Genomic DNA, 20,480 nt, shown 5'->3' with positions numbered 1-20,480 from the left:
CCCTAAAACGCGGCGCCACAGCCCTCCGCCCTATGTCTGCGCTACTGCGCCTGCGCAGCTACCGGGGCGTTCCCACTCCGTTCAGCTTAGTGCGCCTGTGCAAGATCCATCTCCCCATTATTGGGTACCGCCTCCTAGGTCTATCAGGCTGAGGGAGAAGGAAGTGAGGTCACAAATAGCCCAGCCCCTGCACACAGGCGTTACTAAGCAATGGTTTCCCATAGCAACTGAAAAGACAACAGTAGGCAAATCTCTGGTAGCAGCATCCCCTCAGCTGAGACGAAGCGGAGCAGGGTGAGGGAAGGAGGGAGCGGTGGGGACGGGGGCGGGTGGAAGCGAGGGTGATGGGGACAGAAGGGGAATGAGGCGGAGGGGATAGAGGGGCTGACAGCAGAGGGGGAATAGCGTGCTGGAGAGGAGGAGGAGGAATGACGAGAGGGAGATGGCATAGGAGAGAAAAAGAGGGGCAGGGGAAGAGAGAAAGGAGGAAGAAGAAGGGCTGGAATGAGAGTGGTGGAAGAGAGAAAAAGGAAGTAAGGGGGGAAAGTGGAAAAAAATAGAGGGAGAAGGGGAGGTAGATAAGAGGGAATGAGAAAATGACAAGGAAAAAGAAGGAGCAAACACGGGGGATGTCTTAACAGTGCATACAATGTAAATGTATTATCCCCAGGGCCCCATCTGGCCAAGGATGGCAGCGCTGTGTGCCCAAGAGAGCATATATAATCTCCTACCCCGGGTGGAGGAAAAGCCAATCAAACTACCTAGGTACGTGGGTAAGAAAGAATCATTTTCTCGCTTGGGGAATTGTTATGGTGAAGCTGTAAGTATATACGTAACCAAACAACACACTTGCTTTGCCCTGTTATTAGTCATTATGTTATCAAACCAAGTTTAATACAATCTTTTGCACACTCCTTTTATAAAATAAATGGAAATGTTAGTGAGTTACCACAACGAAAATATCCAGTCTTTGTCCAACTAAAGGGTCCACATTGCTAATTCGTCACATTCCTGGGTTCTGCACCATTTATATATGAAAAATGGATCATGTTGCAGAGTCCTCCATCTTTTCATTATTTATTATTTAATGTATACCAACAATGCTCTTGGCAGTATACAACATAGAGAAGAAGGTGTTTCCTGCCCTAAGGAGCTTTTCATTTAAATTCTGTTGCATTACTACCCTCAATACTCCATTTCCTGTGTCTTCCATAACTGAAAAATCACTTCTTTCACTTTTTCTTATTAGTTACACAAAACATTTATCCCATAAAAGGGGACTTGTCTAATTCACACTTGGGAAGGAAGGGGTGGAAATCCAATGACACTATATAAGAATAGCTAAGGAAAGGGGCTATTCTAAGACCCTTTTCATACATTTCAAAAGCTCTACATTTCTTTTTTGTTCTCTAGTTTTTAAATTGTATGAGAAGGAAGATCTATCTCCTTCCTAGCAGTCAAAGGCCATTTCTGGACCTCAGTGGGTTAGTTTGCATGATTGAAGAAGGAAAGCAGATTCTCAAATGAAAAACGCAACAATTATTTTCTGTTCTTTTTTTATTAACTGGGTTGTACCATATACATTCACTTTTTTTGCTTTTACCATACTTGAAAATGCATCATGTGCTGTTGGGTAACATCTTAGGGTTTTGCCATTTGGGAGGACTGCACAGTTCTGACTTTTTCTAAAACGCTACAATTTTTATCTCAATATTATTATTGTGTAGTAAGATTAACAAAAAACAATTTGTGAGTACTACAAATTGATACCACAAGTAATCCATATCTTGACAACAGATAGATGTAACCATAAATCCACATGTCTTTTGTTGTTGTTGTTGTTCCTGTTCAGGTTTTTGGCACACAAGTATGCATACCTTTGATTAAAGCAAGTGAGGGTACCACTCTCAAGGAGAACAACCTTATTATATAACAGATGTCGTGTCCAGAATTATGGACATACAGCGTATAAATTCTTCCATGCCTGGGCCCTTAGATCTAAATCTGCACCCACTGAAGCCGGTAACAAAATTGCCATTGATTTCAGTCATTTTAGCACTATGCCATATAAGAAGTATATGATATTGGAACATAGAATTTGCTATGCTGGCTCAGACCAATGGTCCTTCTAGTCTACATTCTGACATTAGCCAGTACCAGATGCTTCAGAGGAAGGCGAAAGAAATGTGTAGGGGACAATTACAAAATAACACACCCATAGGGGAAGTTTCTACACAACCCCCATCAGTAAGTGATTGACATATTTTCTGAAGCATGAGGCTGTATATATCTTTAAAATATAGTTTTATTTTATCTGATATAACTATGTATGCTGTCATAGTCAATATAAAAGTCTAATCCATTTTTGAAATCTCATAAGCTTTTGGCCTCAATATGAGTGATTGCAGTGTCATCCAAAAATATTTGTACAATGCCTAGCACAGTGGGGTTCTAGTCTATCACTAAGGCCTCTATTTCCTACAGCAGTACCAATAATAATAATTAATTATGTGGTTCTTTGCTCTTCCCATAAACAGAAGTTGCCTCTTTTGGAGGAATACTATGTAAAGTATAAATTGTAAATTGTGGCTTTCTCTCTCCTTATACTGTATATGCTCAAATTTGGAAAGTCCCATGAATGTAGTTGAAGTCTTCATTCAGAAACACATATGCCTATTTTGAATGATCTTTGGACAAAGTATGATGAAGTTGATGTGCTAGTCCTGCTGGATTGAGGACCCACAAGAAAATGTCATTTTAAAATGCAAATGATTTAAAAAGAACACTAAGAAGTGTGTACAATGCAAAATTATGCTGTAATCTCATAAAAATGTTGCTATAATGTCTTACTTTTAGTATGTGGTACCCAAAGCATTTTTGTTGAGCCACACAATTTATTTATTTATTTGAATATCAGCTATAGAAAAAGACTGCAATATATACATAAAAACACATTTCTAACTTTTAACTACTTTCTGGTTATTTTTTTAACATTAAAGATATATATCAACATTTAGACCTTCCGTGAAACATGAAATACAAGGAAATAGAGCTCCATGGAAAACTATGGGACCAGCAAAAGTTGAAGTGCCCTCTCCAAAAAACTTTCTTCAGAAACATTCAAAGGAACCAAAGCTACCAGACAGTATGTTTTTGCATAAATATGTGAAAAGTAACATATTTTTCTTGTATATTTAGGATTTGTATCTGTATTGAAAGTGAACCCATCAGCCTGAAAGCTAGTCATTTTTTTAAAGTTTAAAATAGTTCTATGTACTTGACAGCCCTTGTGTTCCCTTGCAGGATGTGTGGTTTAACAATCGTACTATTTTTAAAAAAAATGTTTTTTCTCTCTTCTTTTGCTGTATAAAAGACATTAACAAACAACAAGGGAAAGTGACTAACCAGCTAACTGGAAAATAGTACAACTAACTATATACAAAGTACTGCCAAATGCACAAAGCAAACTGAAAAATAGAGAATAATAATTAATCTCTTTTGGTTATAGTCATCTTAGATATTAGGTGTAACAATAGTAGGCTAAAAAATTCTAAAAAGTGTGATTTTAAGGTTGATGTTGTGCTCTCTGTAAATATTTAATTTAGATTATACATCAGCCATTTTATGAATTGGTCATTAATATGAATATTTTAAATCAAATAATACAAATTAAAAAGTTAAAAACCATTATTCACAAAAGCAAGGAAATTACATATTAAGATTTTCTCAACCCTTTGATCTTAAAACTTGAAGAGATCTGGGAAAAGTGTGTGTGATTTTCTTAATGATACTGTCATCACAGGATTTTTACTTTGATAATTGCTGTTGGATCTCAAACCTGTAGTGTGAGACTGGCTTGGAATATGCAAAGCTGAAAAGTTTTGGAGGGTTGCATTCCACATAGCCATCAGCAAGTGGGATATTCAACTTTGAGAATTTTGTTGCCAACAATCTGGCTTTTTACACCTTCCCTCCTCCTTGGTAGAGGGACTTGGCGGTTTTAGTCTCCACACTCCTGACTGGTTATGCAGGAGCAGTTAATCTGCAGGGACGTCATTCTCACTCCAACCAGACTGCTGTAAATGTGTCACTGTCAGAATTTGCAGCAGAGTTGTGAGGTCTCTGGATGTTTCAAGCCTTGAAAAGTGCAAAAGTTCAGTGTACAGTAAACGATGTCTGGGAGCAATGTGGAAGCCCAGCATCTGGACCTGCCTGGTGCCTAGGAGCAACTTTGGCATTGAAAATAGCTGTGGGGCTGGAAACAGAGCTTGGGAGTTTGATGGCTCAATAGTTGGGGCCATTAGAGCCTCAGGATAAGAATTGGTGGCCTGAAGGCATCTGAAAGTGGCTTCAATGCAGCAACCAACTGTGAAGCCTCAGCATAAAACTTTAGTAGAGTGTGGTGCATCAGAGTTCGGTATATTGGAACGCTGGATCTCATTGCAACAGCACCTGACAAGTTCAGGGTATTGTGCCTCAGAGCTCAGGATTAACATTTTGGCACAATGATGCCTCAGGCTAGGCCAGAGAACAGTTGTAGATATACCTGTACTTCAGGGCAGGCCCTAATGCCTTTTTTTAAGGATTAGCACTTCAGCATGTCTGTGATCTCCTATTGTTTGAGCACCTCAGAATAGCTGTAGTGCATCTATTTGTATTGAGATTTGACACTTTGATGCCCTATGAAAGCATGTTGAATCAGCATCTCAGAACAGTCACTGTGCCCCTATTTGAGTTTGGTGCTTCAAGGCTCCATAGTGTCCCGGATACTTTGGTGCCTTTTTGGGGTGTCAGCATATCAGTGCCTCCAAATGGCCACAACACAACAGAGCCCCCACTGAGGCTCAGTATTTGTCAAGAATTCATCTGTCTCTCGGGTGCAGTTGCCTAGCCACTTTTTGAGATTGGGTGGGCCCTATAAACCCGCCCCAAGTGACTGTGCTCCCTGATTGGACGGAAGGGTCAACAGATCACCATTTAAGCCTTTGTAGCAATAACAGCACAGTGGCTGCTCAGTGTGTTCCACACCCGCAGCTGTGCCAGACCTGCATCCTGTACCAGTCCTTGCTCCAACCCATGTCTGCTCATGCTCCAACCTTAATCCCTACCTTCCTCAGAACTTCTGACTCTTGGCTTTGACTGTTGGCTCATCTCCTGACCCTGACTCCAGTTCTGCCCTCTGATTCTGCTCCGATCACTAGGCCAGACTCCTGTTTCAGCCACTAGGACGAATCACCTACATCCTGGTGTGTGACAGTATTTCAGTGCTGCAGTGTAGCTCCGGCATCCCTTTCCCAGGGATTAATATGTCATGGCCTCAGAATTTCTCAGCACCTTTGTTAGGCACCACTGTATTTATACCTTAGGATGTGTCTACATTTCAAGCTGGGGATGTGATTCCCAGTTCAAGGAGATATACTTGTACTAGCTTTCATTGAGACAGTGGGCTAAAAATAGAGTGAAGCCCCAGAAGCACCAGCAGCAGGAGAGGCTTTGCTGCCCTGAGTACAAACCTTGGGTCTTTAACTGGCATGCACTTGGGCAGATAGCCCCTCCCACCACTTGCACTGTCATAGCAACATTATATTTTTAGCACACCAGCCCAGTGAGAGCTAGTGCAAGTGCTGTATGTCTCCTCAAGCTAGGATTCACACAAAATGAAGATATACCCTTTGAACTATTATGGTGCTTAGACATTTCCTTTGAGGTATGTCACTTTCCTGCCTTAGGATGGAACCACTGGTCTGCATTGGATTATGGCACTTTGACCAATAGCTTTGTCACTTCTATTATTGTTTGGTGTATCAGTGCCTCCTTTGAAGTCTGGGTTCACTACTTCTAATGAAAAAGTGGGCAACGGGATAGGGCCTTGTACAGACAGAAGCACTTAAGCCCTTCATTTGGCTGCAGGTGCAATGAGATATTGTGCTTCTTATAGAGCACTGTCACTCAGTACCTCCTTGTGGACAGTTGGGTCTGTAATTGCCTCCAGCTGTACTTGTGAGCTTGCATTGATTTTGACTATTAATGCCAAACTCATTTACTGGCTCACGAAGAAGTAGAGGACAACAACGTCATGTCATCGTTCTGAAGATGAGGGTGCAAACACTAAGCCTTCAGAGATTTCATATTCCAAAAGCTCCTGATTTAAATGGACAGTCAGGCCATCATATGTATATAAACTAACAGGGAAGCACTGAGTCATGCCTTCTGTGTCTGCCTTCTGCTCATGTAGGAATGGGCTCCGTCCCATATTAAATTCCTGGCTGCTACTTACCTGCTGGGGAAGGAGAATATGATTGAAGACAGACTGAATCAAACCATAGTAGATCCTCCTGAGTGATCACTGGAACAGGGAATTTCCTCTGGTGGGAAACACTAGAGATGGAATTTTTCACCACTTATCTGAACGGTAAACTACTGATTTTCTGCTAATGGCACAGAAAAAAGACCACACTAACAACCCATGGCTTCTCTGTCCTCTAGAGAGAGGGGCTCATGCATGACTATTCATCAGCGTGTCTGGTGCCCATCTATTAGTGGCAATTAATCACATCAGCTCAAGGGTCCGGGTTGGCAACATCCCAGGCCAGGAACAGTGTCTTAATAGGGTAGAGTTCTGGAAATATATTTTTTTCTGAGTAAGTGTCTCAAATTTGGGTTTATTGGAAGAAGTCTGCCATAATCATTTATAGGTAAGATGGGTGGTGTGGTGCCACACAACCCCTTGGTCACCTTCTTCTTTTGTCTGATTCTGTTTTTCAGACAAACTAAATCCTTCATTCATGGGGTACCTACTTTGGCCCATCTCATGCTAAAAGAAGGGTCAATCACTGTTTCCAGAGCCCTGTATGTGATTAATATGAGGTTTTACATGCTGAAAAACCTCCCAATAATAACTCCTTATCCTATGGACTTTCAAGATATTCATAGTTCCAGTGTACTTAGCCTCGTTTATGGAAATTGACTGTGGCTTTCATTTGCACAGTGAGAGGAAAGATGATCTTCTGGTTAAGGCCCTGAACTGGGACACAGGAGATCTGGATTCACTTTTTGACTCTGCCACAGACTTTCAGTGTGAGTTTGGGCATGTCACTTAAATCTTGATTTTCAGAGATGTTGGAGACCTCTGACTGCCATTGACTTCAGTACAATTTGTAGGTATTCAGCACAGGAATGTTGTGAGAATAAATTAATTAATGATTAGGAATCATGTGGCCATTATAGCAGCAGGGAAAATAGAAAGTGCTGGACAGATAAAATAAGGTGGAACAGCCAATAGAGTCTGAATGTATCTACATTTTCAGTGTTTAATCAGTGCCTCATCTTTACCAGGCCTGTATGCTGGTCTTAGTGAGGTTCTTCTCCCAGAGTTTGACATTAAAAGATCCTTGGGGTTTTGTCTAGAGCAGAGTTGAGGTCCATCCAAACTCTTGTTTTTTCCCAACAGTTTCTTGGGCATTGCTGTTAAAAGAGGACATGACTAAGAACTATTACCATCTTTTACTAATATGATCTGGATAACTGATATTTAGAAAGTCACATCCTTTCTTACACTATCAGAAGTATAGCAAGCAGCTTGCTATATGAACTTCAGGGATGTTTTAAACATGGTCAAATGCAGGTAGCTACTTCACTCTCCTGGCTTATGTAGCTTATGTTTCTTATTTCCTTCCTCTATGAGTAAATCCTTCATTGGCTTATCAGGGCTACACTTCTGAAGTAAAGAGGTGTGAATTCTCCCACTGTTTAGAGTTCATGTTTCTTTTGTGAGGCCCCTTGTTTTGGTTGGGCACATTTTCTTTTTTTGAGATTCAGTCTGGAAGTTCTTTTGTTTTGTGCTTTATGTTCTTTGGAGGTCTGATCCTTCCTTTCCATTATTTAAAAAAAGTAAAGAAAAGGAAGAAACCTTACTAGTTGTTTATTTAACATGGAGTGATATTTTCATCACTGCCTGATGCAATGTGTATCACTGAACTTTTTAGTAAAAGGGACATTCCTCAAGCTATGTACTCTCTGAGAGTGAGAATCCTGGATGATAGTATCTTTAAAGAAGGAGAAATCACTTAATTGTAATTCTGCTTCTTTACCGATATAATCTCACAGGATTCTTATTCACTCATCAACTACCTAACAATGTTTGGGGATGTTAGTTCTGAGGGATTTTGTCTGTATGGATGTACTTAGGTGAATGTTTTATCTTTTTACTCAAGAAAGGAATGATAGTTGAGTGCTCCATTGTGTTGTACCACTTGTGCTGCCAGAGAAGAGTGTTTCACCCATTGGTGTGGGTGGGTGGGTCCAACCCTCAAAAACTCCTTAGTTTTGAGAGTTTCCAGCCAATCTCAGTCTACATTCAAGAGACCCAAGAGTAAGATTTCTGCATGATGATCTATTCAAAGAAGCAGAATTATAAAGAAAGTATGTGCCATATGTGCTGTATGTGCAAGAAGCTACACAGAGTAGCTTGTGTAACTCCCGCCGACTTCATTACTTCACTTTAGCACGCCGTCTCCACTGCGATGCACTGACGGGAAATGCATTCCCGTCGACACAGCGCTATGCTTTTTTTGGAGGTGGTTTTAATAGATTGACTTCCGGATCGATTGATTGTGTCTTCCCTGCCACTCAATCAATCCGGAAAAATTGATCTCACGGCGGTGAATTTGACACTGTCAATGTGTACATAGCCTAAATGGGAATATGGCAAGAATTGAAGGTATTTCAAATAAAACAGCTGCCCTGTTCAATGACAGTACCTCCTAACCATTTTACAAAAGCTACTTTTATTGTTAGCCTTTTACCACACAATCAGAAACATACTGTACTTTTATTAGTTCCCAAATTCTGGTCTATGGCCTACGAATGGCCCACTGAGCACTTTCTGGTGGCTCAGAGAGAGCTGGTTGGTTACTTGGTACTGCCTCTTCTTGCTTCCAGCTGTCTCTGCAAGTGTAAAAGCAGCTGAAAATAAGAAAGATGAACTAACATACCAGCTTCCACTAGTGGGCTGCTGCTACACAGGAGGAGGAGAGGAAACAGAAACTACCTTCAGTGACTGAAGCTAACAGTAGGACTTGAACTGCCAGAGATCTTTCCGTAAGAGAGGGAATGAGACAATTTGACAGTCTGTTCAGGGGAGGAGGCTAAAAGCATGAGCAGAATGTGTAGTGGGAGAGGAGGATCGGGCAAGCATTTGCTTGGGTACAGAAGCAGGTAGAGAAACAGAACAGATAGGAAGGTAGATTCAATGAAGAGCAAAATGAGACCATTTGGGGTCATAGGCGGTGAGTTACATTGGCCCATGGTGCCTGTGCTCTATCAACATTGAGGATGGTAGGCCCATCCACCAATATTTCTGTGGTGCTGGGGGGCCTGCTGTCGAGGTGCAGTGCAGCGGCCCACAGCACCCAGGGTGGCCCGGCCATTCTGCCTCCCTCCCCCCACAACACACTCAGCAGCTGGCCACGACCCATTCCAGCCCTGGCCCCAAGGTGTGTGGCACAGCAGCGGCTGCTCCCCCCTCCCACCTCTGCCCCTCTCCCACTGGACCTAGTGCCCTGGCCAGGAGCCGCTCCCAGCCCCAAGCAGCGCTGTGCGGCGGCTGCTCCCCCCTCCCACCCTGCCCCTGCCCCTGCCCCTGTCCCTCTCCCACATGACATGGTCCCAGTGCCCTGGCCAGGGTACCACCAAAAATTATACGAGCCTGGCACCCATGTTGGGTTAACTTATTTTAAAAATGACAAAACATTAAAGAGAGCTCAAAATACATAACTATAAACATTTGTTTTTTCTCTTCCATGTAGAGTAATGCACATTTAATTTTATAAAATATTACACACATTTTAAAAATATTTCTTTATTGGTGGTAAAACATAAGTTTAGTAGTATAATTCTCCTACAGCTAGCAGAAAAAGTATGGATCAAGACAAGTCTTACAGGATAGTACTTTTACATGGATTTCATAGTGTAAAACCTGAACAGGAGCCACATAGATTTTCTGTAGGTTTTAGGTCTTTTGCTGTCCAACAAACTTTAAGAAGTTTTTCATTACAACAGTTTCCCAATCCATTCTTATGTTGTTGACCTAGTTGATTTTCATTTCCAAGTAATTCTGTACATTTTTTTTTCAGTTTATTTGTTTCTCCCACTTGAGACCCCTGAGAATGCTGACATTGGAAAATTACTTACTGCTTTATATTAGCTATAGGGTGTTTATGTGCTTAATTCCACAGGAAAAAGAGATGAAGGAAGAAAGAGGATACTAACAATACCATCAGTGCCACAAATGACAGATCACCCACTTATGGGAATTCAAAGTAAAAAGAATTTCATAAATACAAATGCAGCTGATGTTATCATGGGCGTGGCTAAGAAGCCTCAACCTCTTTGTGTTGACAGGAGACAAGGAGACAAATATCTCCTTGAAACTTCAGGACTTGTTCCAAAATTCATTAATAAAAAGGTAGGTTTTGTTAAATTATAAGGGGGGTTATATATGGGTTATATATATATGCCCAATACTTTTCATTTTAAAAGATGCATCTTACTTTTTCTGAGAATTTCTAATACTCCATTGTTTGCAGCAGACATTTGAAATTCATCAGGGAGAAAGCCCTGGGATCAGAGAAGTACCTTTCCTTTGTACCATGACATTTCGTAAAGGTTTGGTTCAGATATAAGCTTTTGAATATTCTCATTCCCCTTCTCTTGCTTGTAGTGTCAACAAACTTGGCAGCATGCCAAAATAATAACCAACTATGAACATTCTAAAGAACAGCTAAGTGAAATTGATGAGATTCATGTCAGCTTCACCATTGTCAACCCCGAATGACAGTCCTTAAAGGGATCAGAATGGGTAGCAGTGAAACTGAGAAGAAACATATGAGAAGATACAGGTTGTCCCAGGGCGGTGGACCCGAGGACCTCCAAACTCCTTGGCCAGCTGGCCCCCTAGGGTGCCCAACTCCCACAACCTCAGGAGTCAGCTGGCCCAAGAGTCGAGTTCAGGGCCAGAGAGCCTGGAAGCCCTGAGAGCCCCTGCAGTGCCAGGGCTTGAGCCGGGGCTCTCAAGGGTTCCAGAGCTTCCAGGCTCCTGACTTGAAACCTAGGGAGCAACGGCTGAGTGGGGACCTGGGGCTCACAGGAATTCTAGGCTCCCAGATCTGCAGCAGCACGCGTGGAAACCCTGAAAACTGTGGCTTGAAACAGGGTTTTCAGGGTTTCCAGGCTCTCTGCTGCAGAGCTGGGAGCCAAGTCCTGGTTAGAGCTCAGGCTACTCTGATACACCTACACTGGAATAAAAGACCTGACACCGACTCGGGTTCAAGAGGCGTGGGTAGCAGAGCTAAAAATTGCTGTGTAGATGTTCAGGCTTGGGCTGGAGCCCGAGCTCTGGGACCGTCTTCCCCTCACAGGGTCCCAGAGCTCAGGCTCCATCCTGAGCCCAAACGTCTACACAGCAATTTTATAGCCCTGTAGCCCGAGTCAGCCAACCAGAGCCACCGCGGGTGTTTAATTGCTTTATAGACGTACACTTAGTCTCCCCACTCCTCTGCCGAAAGCCTGGAAGCTGAGCACCCCATAGTGGTGCTGCCCCAGAGCTACAAACCTTGGAAACCCAGACTCCCTGCTTGGCTAGGTAGCAGGGAAACAGTCAGGTTTCCATGAGTTTTTGTGAAACATTTTGGGTTCCACAGATTGGCATTTTCCGACTAAACTGTTTTGTTAGGAAATTTCCAACTAGCTCTAGTCACAAGCTCCCTAAGGGAAGAATTGCAGGTGCTGATCTCAGGCTTGCTAAGTGATTGTGGGAGATACACAAGGAGCTGTAGCCTCAGGGATATGGTCTAAGAGCGGGAGAATCGTGGGACTCCATCCCTGGACAGGCAAAGGGAAGAGGCCTCATACCTGAATGAGCCATAGTCAGTGAGGCTAAAAGCAGAGACAAAGTTGCAATTAGCTTTATAACTGTGTATCTCCGTTCTGGCATTTCCTAACTTTTGAGTGCATGACCCTGAAACCTGCATAACATTCTTTTAATGCAGGATTTTTGGGCTGGGGTTGTATGTAATATTATTATTAATGACAGGGTTGAGATTTTAAATCATTGGAAGTAGAATGGGTATTGCTGTACATGCTACCAAGAACCATATTTTTACAAGGCCTATCACCTAACAGCTGACAACATATCTTCCAGTATGGGCCAAATTCATAAATAATGCAATGAGAACTCCACTTCTAGTGAAGCAGAAACAAAAATCCTATAGTTTTTCAGTGTATTGCAGTGCTTTTTGAAACTTCTTTATTGTGAAACTCCATTTACAGGGCCAAATCCTTGTGCAGCCTCCATCGGGCTCTGTAATGAAGTGTGGTTGTCCCTTGGCGTCAGTCTCTGAGGGAGGTCATGCCTCCTCGTAGTCCAAGCAGTAGGGATAGTCTCAAGAGACAAAAGCAGGGAATTAGTGACACTCTGTGTGCCCAGACCCTCTGATAGGGCAGGACAGCAAACAGTTAGGGATCTGGCCTGCAACGAAGTGCCCCAAAACAGTCTATAAGCCCGGGCCCTCTGGCAGGGCAGGAGACTGTTTGACCTTTACCCAGGAGGATGTGGGACACCATCAAGACTGAACTCCAAACGATTCTGGACATGAGCATGATGGAGGAGTTACGCAGTGAGTAGTGAAGCCCCATAGTTCTCGTCCCAAAGCCTGATGGCATGATGAGATTTTGCATTCTGTAAAATCAGTGAAATTTTCAAGTTTTATGCATGCCCCATGCCTAAAATAGATGAGCTACTGGAATGTCATGGGGCAGCAAGGTACATACCTACAATTAATCTTACAAAAGGGTATGGGCAGATTCTCTTGACTCTGGAGTCCAGAGAGAAATCAGCATTTGCCACACCATTTGGGCTGTACCACTCTTGAACAATGCCATTTGGGCTACATGGAGCTGCCGTGACCTTTCAAAGATTAGTGGACCAGGTCCTCCTCCTCTGTGATTGATAAACTGCTGCTTATTTAGATTACATAGTTACATATAACCAAGATTGGGACAGCCATCTCAACCATGTTACCAAAATATTGTAGTCGATTGCCAGCGCCGACCTAACTGCCAACATGGCTAAGTGCAAAACTGGGAATCCTGAAGCCACCTACTTGGGAATATGGTGGGAAGTGGACATATATGCCCACTTGTGGACAAGGTACAGGCTTTAGTCAACTACCTGAGGCCCATGACGAAGGAGCAAGTTAGACAATTTCTGGGTTTGGTTTAGATATTAGAGCCACTTTATGCTGAACTTTGAACCATTCAGCCCCCTTCACGGACCTGATCAGGGATGGGAAACCACAAAAGGTGCAGTTGTCTGATTCTTGCAGTAAGGCCTTAAGAACATTACAAGAGAGCTTATGTTGCATACGGGTGCTCTTCAACCCAGACTTTTTGAAGGACTTAGATGGACACATCAAATGTGAGGGTAGGGGCAATGCTCACAGATCATCAACAGAGAGGAACACTCCATACTGTACCTGAGTCGAAAATTATTTCCACGTGAAAAGGCATACTCAGTAATCGAAAAAGAAGCCTTGGCTATCAAGTGGGCCATGGATACTTCATGTTATTACTTATTGGGGACCTCCTTTTCACTGATTACAGATCATGTGTCCCTCCGATGGCTGCACACAAGGAAAGACACAAACACGAGGATTGTCTTTGGTAGCTAGCCCTACAATCGTACAGATTCCACGTGTCCTACAGAGCAGACAAGGCTCATAGCCAATTTCTTTTCTCAAAGCCCAGACACTACAACTGAGAAGGACAGCACATCCACTGCAGAACATGACTCCCTGGTGTCATTTTTGAGGGGCAGGGTATGTAAGCGTGTGTATAAACCTTACACTGACAAGGAAGGGGCATGGGAGGCTGTGTGCGCAAAGGTAGCCCTGCCCTTCTGGCCCTGCCAGTCACGCCTGGTAGGCAGGAAGGCTGAAAAAGAAGGAAGCTGCAGTATGCAAGGGGAGAAGCCCTGAGAAGGGAGTGACAGGAGTGGTTCCTGAAACAGCAGGGGAACCCTCACGCAGAAACCCTCCCAGCTCTACAAGGAGTCCAGTGAACCCCAGGTGCAAGCTCAATAGAGAGAAACTGACTTGGCTATTCAGCTGTAAGGACTCTGACAAAGCTGCTGCCCAGGCACCCCTAAAGTAAGGTGGTGCCACAGACATTTTTGCTTATTATTGACCACAGATAGGGCTTTTTTTGTTTTGAATAGAACTTGTGCTTTTCTCCCAATTTGTAAACAAAATAGGCAGGCCCACAAGGGCGGGCCTGCTGCAAGGGACTAAGAGTCTGTGGCCTATACTGGGCCAATCCCGTGGTGGTAATTGGACATGGAAGGTGGCCCTAGCCTAATTAGGGAGGTGCCCCAGAGAGACTCTTTTGACAGGGACTCTGCGTAACTATGGATGTCATAGAGGAGATCTTTGTGGTACATCACGCATCAAAGCCCAATCATGCAGGGAGAAGAGTGGCCTGCTACTTCCCCATATCCCAGCAGTTTTTAAACTTTTTGAGCTGATCCCCCTCTTTGGGTTGAACACCCCAACCCAAACAAAAATAGACACATGCAAATGTATGCTTGATAGCCTGACCTAACAGAGACCTTAACACAACTTTAATTAAATTACCTACACGCGGAAGTTTCAAATACACAGATACTTACCTATGGCACAGCCAAAGTTTCCTCAGCAGCGGGCTGCTTCTACCTTGCAGAAGGTAGAAGGTACATGCGATGGTCTCTGGGGGCAGAGCCAGCGCTAGGCTCAGAGGTTGCCAGGAGCAGAAATTGACAGGAGCGGTGGATGTTGACACTGACCTACTGGATGGGTGGTCCGCTGAGTTGAGTCGGGGATGGAAGTGGCACTCCCTGCCTGCCCCCATGAGGGCTGGCACAAGCCTCCTGGCATTGCCATTTGTCCCTCCTCCGAATGTTCCTCCATGCCCCCCCAGGAGGGTGTGCTCCACAGTTTGAAAATCTCTGCCATGTCCTGTAGTAACATCCATGTCCCAGCCACTTGGACAAGCTCACAAGTCCATTTCTCAGCTGTGCAACATTTTCAGATGTAGCACAGTCCTTTTACTCAGCTTTGCTCCATTTCAAAGGGTTTGGCAACATGCTATCCTGTGGGTTATCAGAGCTGACTCACTCTGACTTCTCTCATAGCCCATCAGGGGAGTACTGCAAAGGCAGTACGCTCAGTCACTGAGGAAACACTGCTTCATGTTGCTCTGCAATGACCCCATGCCATTTCATGAGTGGTGTTGGTAGGCTTCTAGTGGAGCCACAACTTTCCATTCACTGGATGGTTGTTCTGGTATGCGGGGGAAGGGGGAGTGGAAAATTAGAGCAGAAAAATGTCTGGGATCCTCTGCCTTCATAGGACCCTGAACCTCTAGTGTTAAAAAAAAAAAAAAAAAAAAATCTAAAATTGAAATATTCATTGCTTCACTGCAAAATCTCCACAAACTGTAGTTTACATTCCAGAATGTTACTGGTATATGTCTCTTTATATATTTGCTTGGTATCCGTAAATATCATCTCACATCTAAATTATTAGATCTTTATGAAAGGTCACATGAACACTGATTAGGATTAATAATATCCTTATATGCTCATCTACAAAAGTTGGGTAAAACTGAGTAAAACTGCGATACACTCGCTGTCTATTTTATCCAATCACACACTTTTCCATACAAATGAGCACCTGTTGTATGTTCAAAAGAGGTGCAGCAATCTATCTTCACATCATAAAACTTGCAAGAAATGTGGAGTGCCTACATTGCTTTACAGAACAAGATATTCCTTTGAAAAATCTTACAAAATATCACAAAGGAAATTGTATATGTTGTTTGTTTACCCACCAGTTAATGCAGAATTTTACATTTGAAACTAGTACTTATAACAGCTTTAAAAGATCCATTAAAAAGTAAATTTTAGTATGTAAAGTCATATTCCAGTCAAGGGAACTTTTGTCTGTTTTGTATGTTATCTTTGACATTCATAGGAACACCTCATGCCCAGTAACTAGGCAAGTCAGCAAATACAGGAGAAGGAGCAAGAATGTTCCCATCCCTTACACCACCTATGCAATGGCCAAGAATGGTCACAGTTCTTCCCTACACCTCTTGGGTCACAAGCCACTCCAAAGGTGGTGGGAAGGAGGTGAGACCCCGACTGCCTCCTGCAGCAGATCTAGCTGGGTGCAATGAGAAGAGCACAATGCATAAGTCTAAAGGATGATGCAGTGGGTGTGTTCCCCCTGCACATCTGGCATCTTCTGAAGGAAGCGTATCTTTTTGAAACACAATCCTGCCCAGAGAAACTGCTGGGGTTATATACCACTAATGCAAAGCTTTATCTCTCAGGCCTAACTGAGACCATCTGCAACACATTAAACATTCTGACTCTTTTTTATAGTGTATAATGTTATAGCAAAATCTGTGTACATTAAAAGCTTTCAAATGTATCAAAGGAATGTACATTTCAAAGTATGGCATTTGATATCATGAAAGTATAAATATAAAATAGTTGTTCTATGGTTAACTGGTCTAAAACTGAGTCTTCGATCAATCCTTAGATATAGAGGTTTCAATTTTTACTTCCATCAGGTTCTGAGGCCTTATATATAACGTTTATGAGAATCATTTTCACAGACTTTGGACAGACTACAGAAGAATAAGATTTGATTCTTGATTCTGAAAAGATGGCCCTGACATGATTTTTATTGGTCATCAGTAATAAACAATATGCAAAGCTATCTTTATAAATTTAAAATACCATTACTGATAATATTTACATCATACTGTTCATTGATTTCTTCTTATAAGTTTATATAGGGAACTTTTCCCTTAACCTTTCAGGATTATGGTCTTACTCCCAAATATGTAATTAAGCGAAATGAAGAAGTAAAGAGAGCCCAAGAAGAATATGATGCCTATGTCAAGGAGACTCTGAGGCAAAAAGCCATGAAACGGCTCTCTGATGAAGAAAGGGAAAGTCTCCTCCAGGTATGCATTTTGATTTAGGTTTCACAGTGATAAGTACAAAAGACGAAATACATTTGTATTTCTATATAAAAAACAGGAAACTATACAATGTACTAAAGTACTATTATGTGTACAAAAAGCAATGCAATTGGGTTGGCTGGTTTTTCACTAGATGGAGCTCTAGAATAATTATAGGTAGAGCTGGACAAACTACGATCTGACTCAAATTTGGCAGGTTTAGGATGTTCTAAAGCTTAGTTTTACTGGTATCTTCCATCTGGGGTTCCAATTCTGGAGCCCTTCCCCCATTGCTTCAGTAATCCAGCTGCAGGATTAAAACCTTTTGAGTCTTAGATAATACAAGTTCTGCTTTTTTTCCCCAAAATTCATGACACCCCTTGTTTAATATATATAATACAACATGTATTCCAAAATATTTTCCAGAGTTAAATAATACAGTAAAAGGATTAGATAAATAATATCAGAGGGAGAGAAAAATAAAGTGGTATAGGCAAGGGAGAAAAGAGATATTTTCAGCTGAGTCTTGAAACAAGGTGTGAGATAGAGAGATAAAGACAGGAAGACTGTCAGAGCTGTCAACAAGAAGGCTCTCGCACCATAATGGCAAAATTGTGTAAAGGAAAAGTGAGAAAGCCACTACTATTTCTCAATTTGCACCATGGATTGTGAAATTGGTGAGTCTCTTATTTATAACCTCATAATAGTAGTTATTATTGAGGAAACATGTTCATTGTAAGTGTCTATTTATTGGCCTTTATAACATTTATGAAAAGAAAAACCTCCAATCTAGGCTGGAAATTCTCATGCTTATTCTTTTTGTTTGATAAAATTCTCTTCTGACATTTTTCAGATATCAGAGTGTGAAGAAAGCAGTACTTTTTGCTAGTTGATTTTCAGATACTTGTTTTATTTGGATAACTCAGTATCTTCTTTTAACTTCCTTTAAATGTATTTGCAGGATTATGGTGAAGGTTATTTATACCGTTAAATTGTTGGGAGGAATTAGCTTCTGTGGGCTATATGGGCTCTGTCCCACTCTCAGATGTAGATATGTATCAGGTTTGTCTTGCAAAATAATTGACTGTGTTTGTGCACAGCTGTGTTCTATCCAATTTTACAAGATATGGTAATACATATCTCAGAACAGAATCAAGCTTTAAAATCTCACAACAAATAAATGGAAATAATTAGGGCCAAAATATCTGAAATTTCTCTCAATTTCACTTAGTTTCAGTATACTCTTTATGAGAAAAAAGAGCTTTGAGAATAGATTCAGTATATCTTTTTCAGGGATTCAGCATTCATCATAATTTTTTATACAGGGCTAGATCGTCAGTTTATGATCTAATCCATAGTAAGGATCAGCACATTGTTGTACTGCCCCTGAAGCAGCCCTGATGGGAGATTTTGTCTCTGCCTTTTGGGCTCCCCACTTCTCCCAGGAGGAAGTAAACTACAATAGGTCTATACACTGGAGTCACTGTGAAAACTCCCATTGTCTTCAGTGGTGCAGGATTAGCCCTGAATTGCACACATTAAAAGGTGACTCTAAATGACAAAAATGAATGACACTTCTAGGAAGGTTTCATAAATCCTGTATTCATTTTCATGACTAAATACAGAATAGTGAAGAATGCCTCATGTCTGCTGAACTACTACTAGCTTCATACGTATATTTTATTGCCTTTGATTCTAAAGAAAAATAATATTACAAACGCGCAAGTAAACAGGCCCAAATTCAGCCCTTAGATGCAAATGCTGCTATAGTCTTTTATTTTTTTAATAGTCATTACAGATTACATTACAGGTTATCATTAAAGATATAGAAAGTAACTATTACAAACAAAACACAGCCATGTACAGATACACACTATAAGTACACATATAAGCAAGTCTTGTAATGCCAAATATTGTCTCTTTAGAATGCCATTTTAAATCTGTAATATATTATCTTTCCATTGGCTAAATTCATCCTTGCTGTTACTACATTGACTTTTAAGGGATTAATGAATTGTGCCCAATTATTTGGCCCTATTAAAAGTTATCCAGATGTTAATCAATTATTAACATTATTATTAACAATCTGTTGATTGTTATTGGGAGGTGAGCACATATCACAGGGCAAAATGTTTATTAATATTGCTAAATATTGCATAGAAATACAGCAATTCAACAAAATAAATTATTCACATAAGTTTCCTTTTCATGTAATGGATTTAGGGTCTGAAAAAGAATTGGGAAGAGGTACATCATGAGTTTCAGGGCCTTTCGGTAGAAATAGACACCTTACCAAAGAAGTTCCATAAAGAAAGGCTGGAAGCACAGATGAAACAACTGGAGCATGACATTAATATAATTGAGAAGCACAAAATTATCTATATTGCAAATAACTGAGAACTGCCTTGCAAAGAAGTATTGTTACCCTAAGAAGAAAATGTAGATGCCTAGAAGAAGGAAGTGAAACAAGTCCATGTTATTCAGAGATAGAGAAATAGCTAATTTTATATAAGTATAATAGAATTTTACCAAGTTGTTACATTTAAGGGATTTATCATCTGTATAATTCATATATTTTTTCAAATAAAATTCTATATTAGTTTAATTTTCAATGAAGAAACGTGAGTTTTATTTGTTATTAAAGTAAATCTCTTTTAACTAGTTTTCCTATGAATGTCATATAAAAGACAGTTTTGATGTGTTTAAAGCACTTTTTCTGGCATGATAATGCTAAGTAATTGAATTAATGCATCTTAGAAGTGAACTTGGTCAATACACTGGGATGGGAATAACTTGCATACTAGTTATTAAAGAAATGATGATAATGGAAAACTTTGAATCATTCTGTTTATAAACATTTGATTTCTATATCATACATTTGCTTTATTCTTCATTTTTATTATTAAGAACAATTTTCAATATATTTAAAGTAGTGGCCACTTACAAGTGTAAACAAGTGTAAAGTAGTGTTACCATGGACAGCAGGGTACAAATGATTCCGTAATCCTGTGATACATTTATAGCAGGAAGAGTACTTTTTGGTTGCTTCCATTATACATATAAAGTTAAACTGAAAGTGATATTACAACACATAGGTCATGACTTGGGCATAATGCAGTGTTGATATATTTATTATAAAGCACAGTTGCATTTTGCATGAAAACTAAAACTTTGCTTTGCCTTCTTGCTGCTGGTTTCCCACTTTAAAACAGAGTGCTTTGTTTGTGGCATCACAGTCATTTCCACAATAGCTAGCAATTGTGCTTTTCACAAATAAAAATTGACTTCAGGTAGCATCAGGAACCAGAGGTCTAGAACCCTGGTTCACAGGACTCTTAGGGTATGTCTACATAGCAAAGAAAAACCTATAGCTAAGCTGCTCTAGCTAATTCAGTAGGCTGGGGCTGTGAGGCAGT

At 41.1% G+C, this 20,480-nt stretch overlaps 1 protein-coding gene across 2 annotated transcripts; it reads left to right on the top strand.

The window, feature by feature from the left end:
* Positions 1-212: 212 nt before the first annotated feature.
* Positions 213-19,857, top strand: ENKUR (enkurin, TRPC channel interacting protein). Of its 2 annotated transcripts, none has more exons than XM_067561712.1 (6): positions 213-294; positions 671-765; positions 3,000-3,145; positions 10,236-10,465; positions 16,921-17,067; positions 19,288-19,857. In XM_067561712.1, exons 2-6 carry the CDS (start codon positions 689-691, stop codon positions 19,459-19,461), a joined length of 774 nt encoding a protein of 257 aa, XP_067417813.1. In that variant the 5' UTR covers positions 213-294; positions 671-688; the 3' UTR covers positions 19,462-19,857. The 2 variants fall into 2 exon arrangements, with proteins under 2 accessions (XP_067417813.1, XP_067417812.1); XM_067561711.1 differs by having other exon boundaries at positions 16,897-17,067.
* Positions 19,858-20,480: the final 623 nt, after the last annotated feature.

Source organism: Emydura macquarii, unplaced genomic scaffold (genome assembly GCF_026122565.2).
Source record: "Emydura macquarii macquarii isolate MOO-44397 ecotype Brisbane River unplaced genomic scaffold, CSIRO-AGI_Emac_v2 contig_2422, whole genome shotgun sequence".
Taxonomy (NCBI): Eukaryota; Metazoa; Chordata; order Testudines; family Chelidae; genus Emydura; species Emydura macquarii.
Note: the sequence above shows the minus strand (reverse complement) of the source record. Positions and strands in the feature narration are given on the sequence as shown.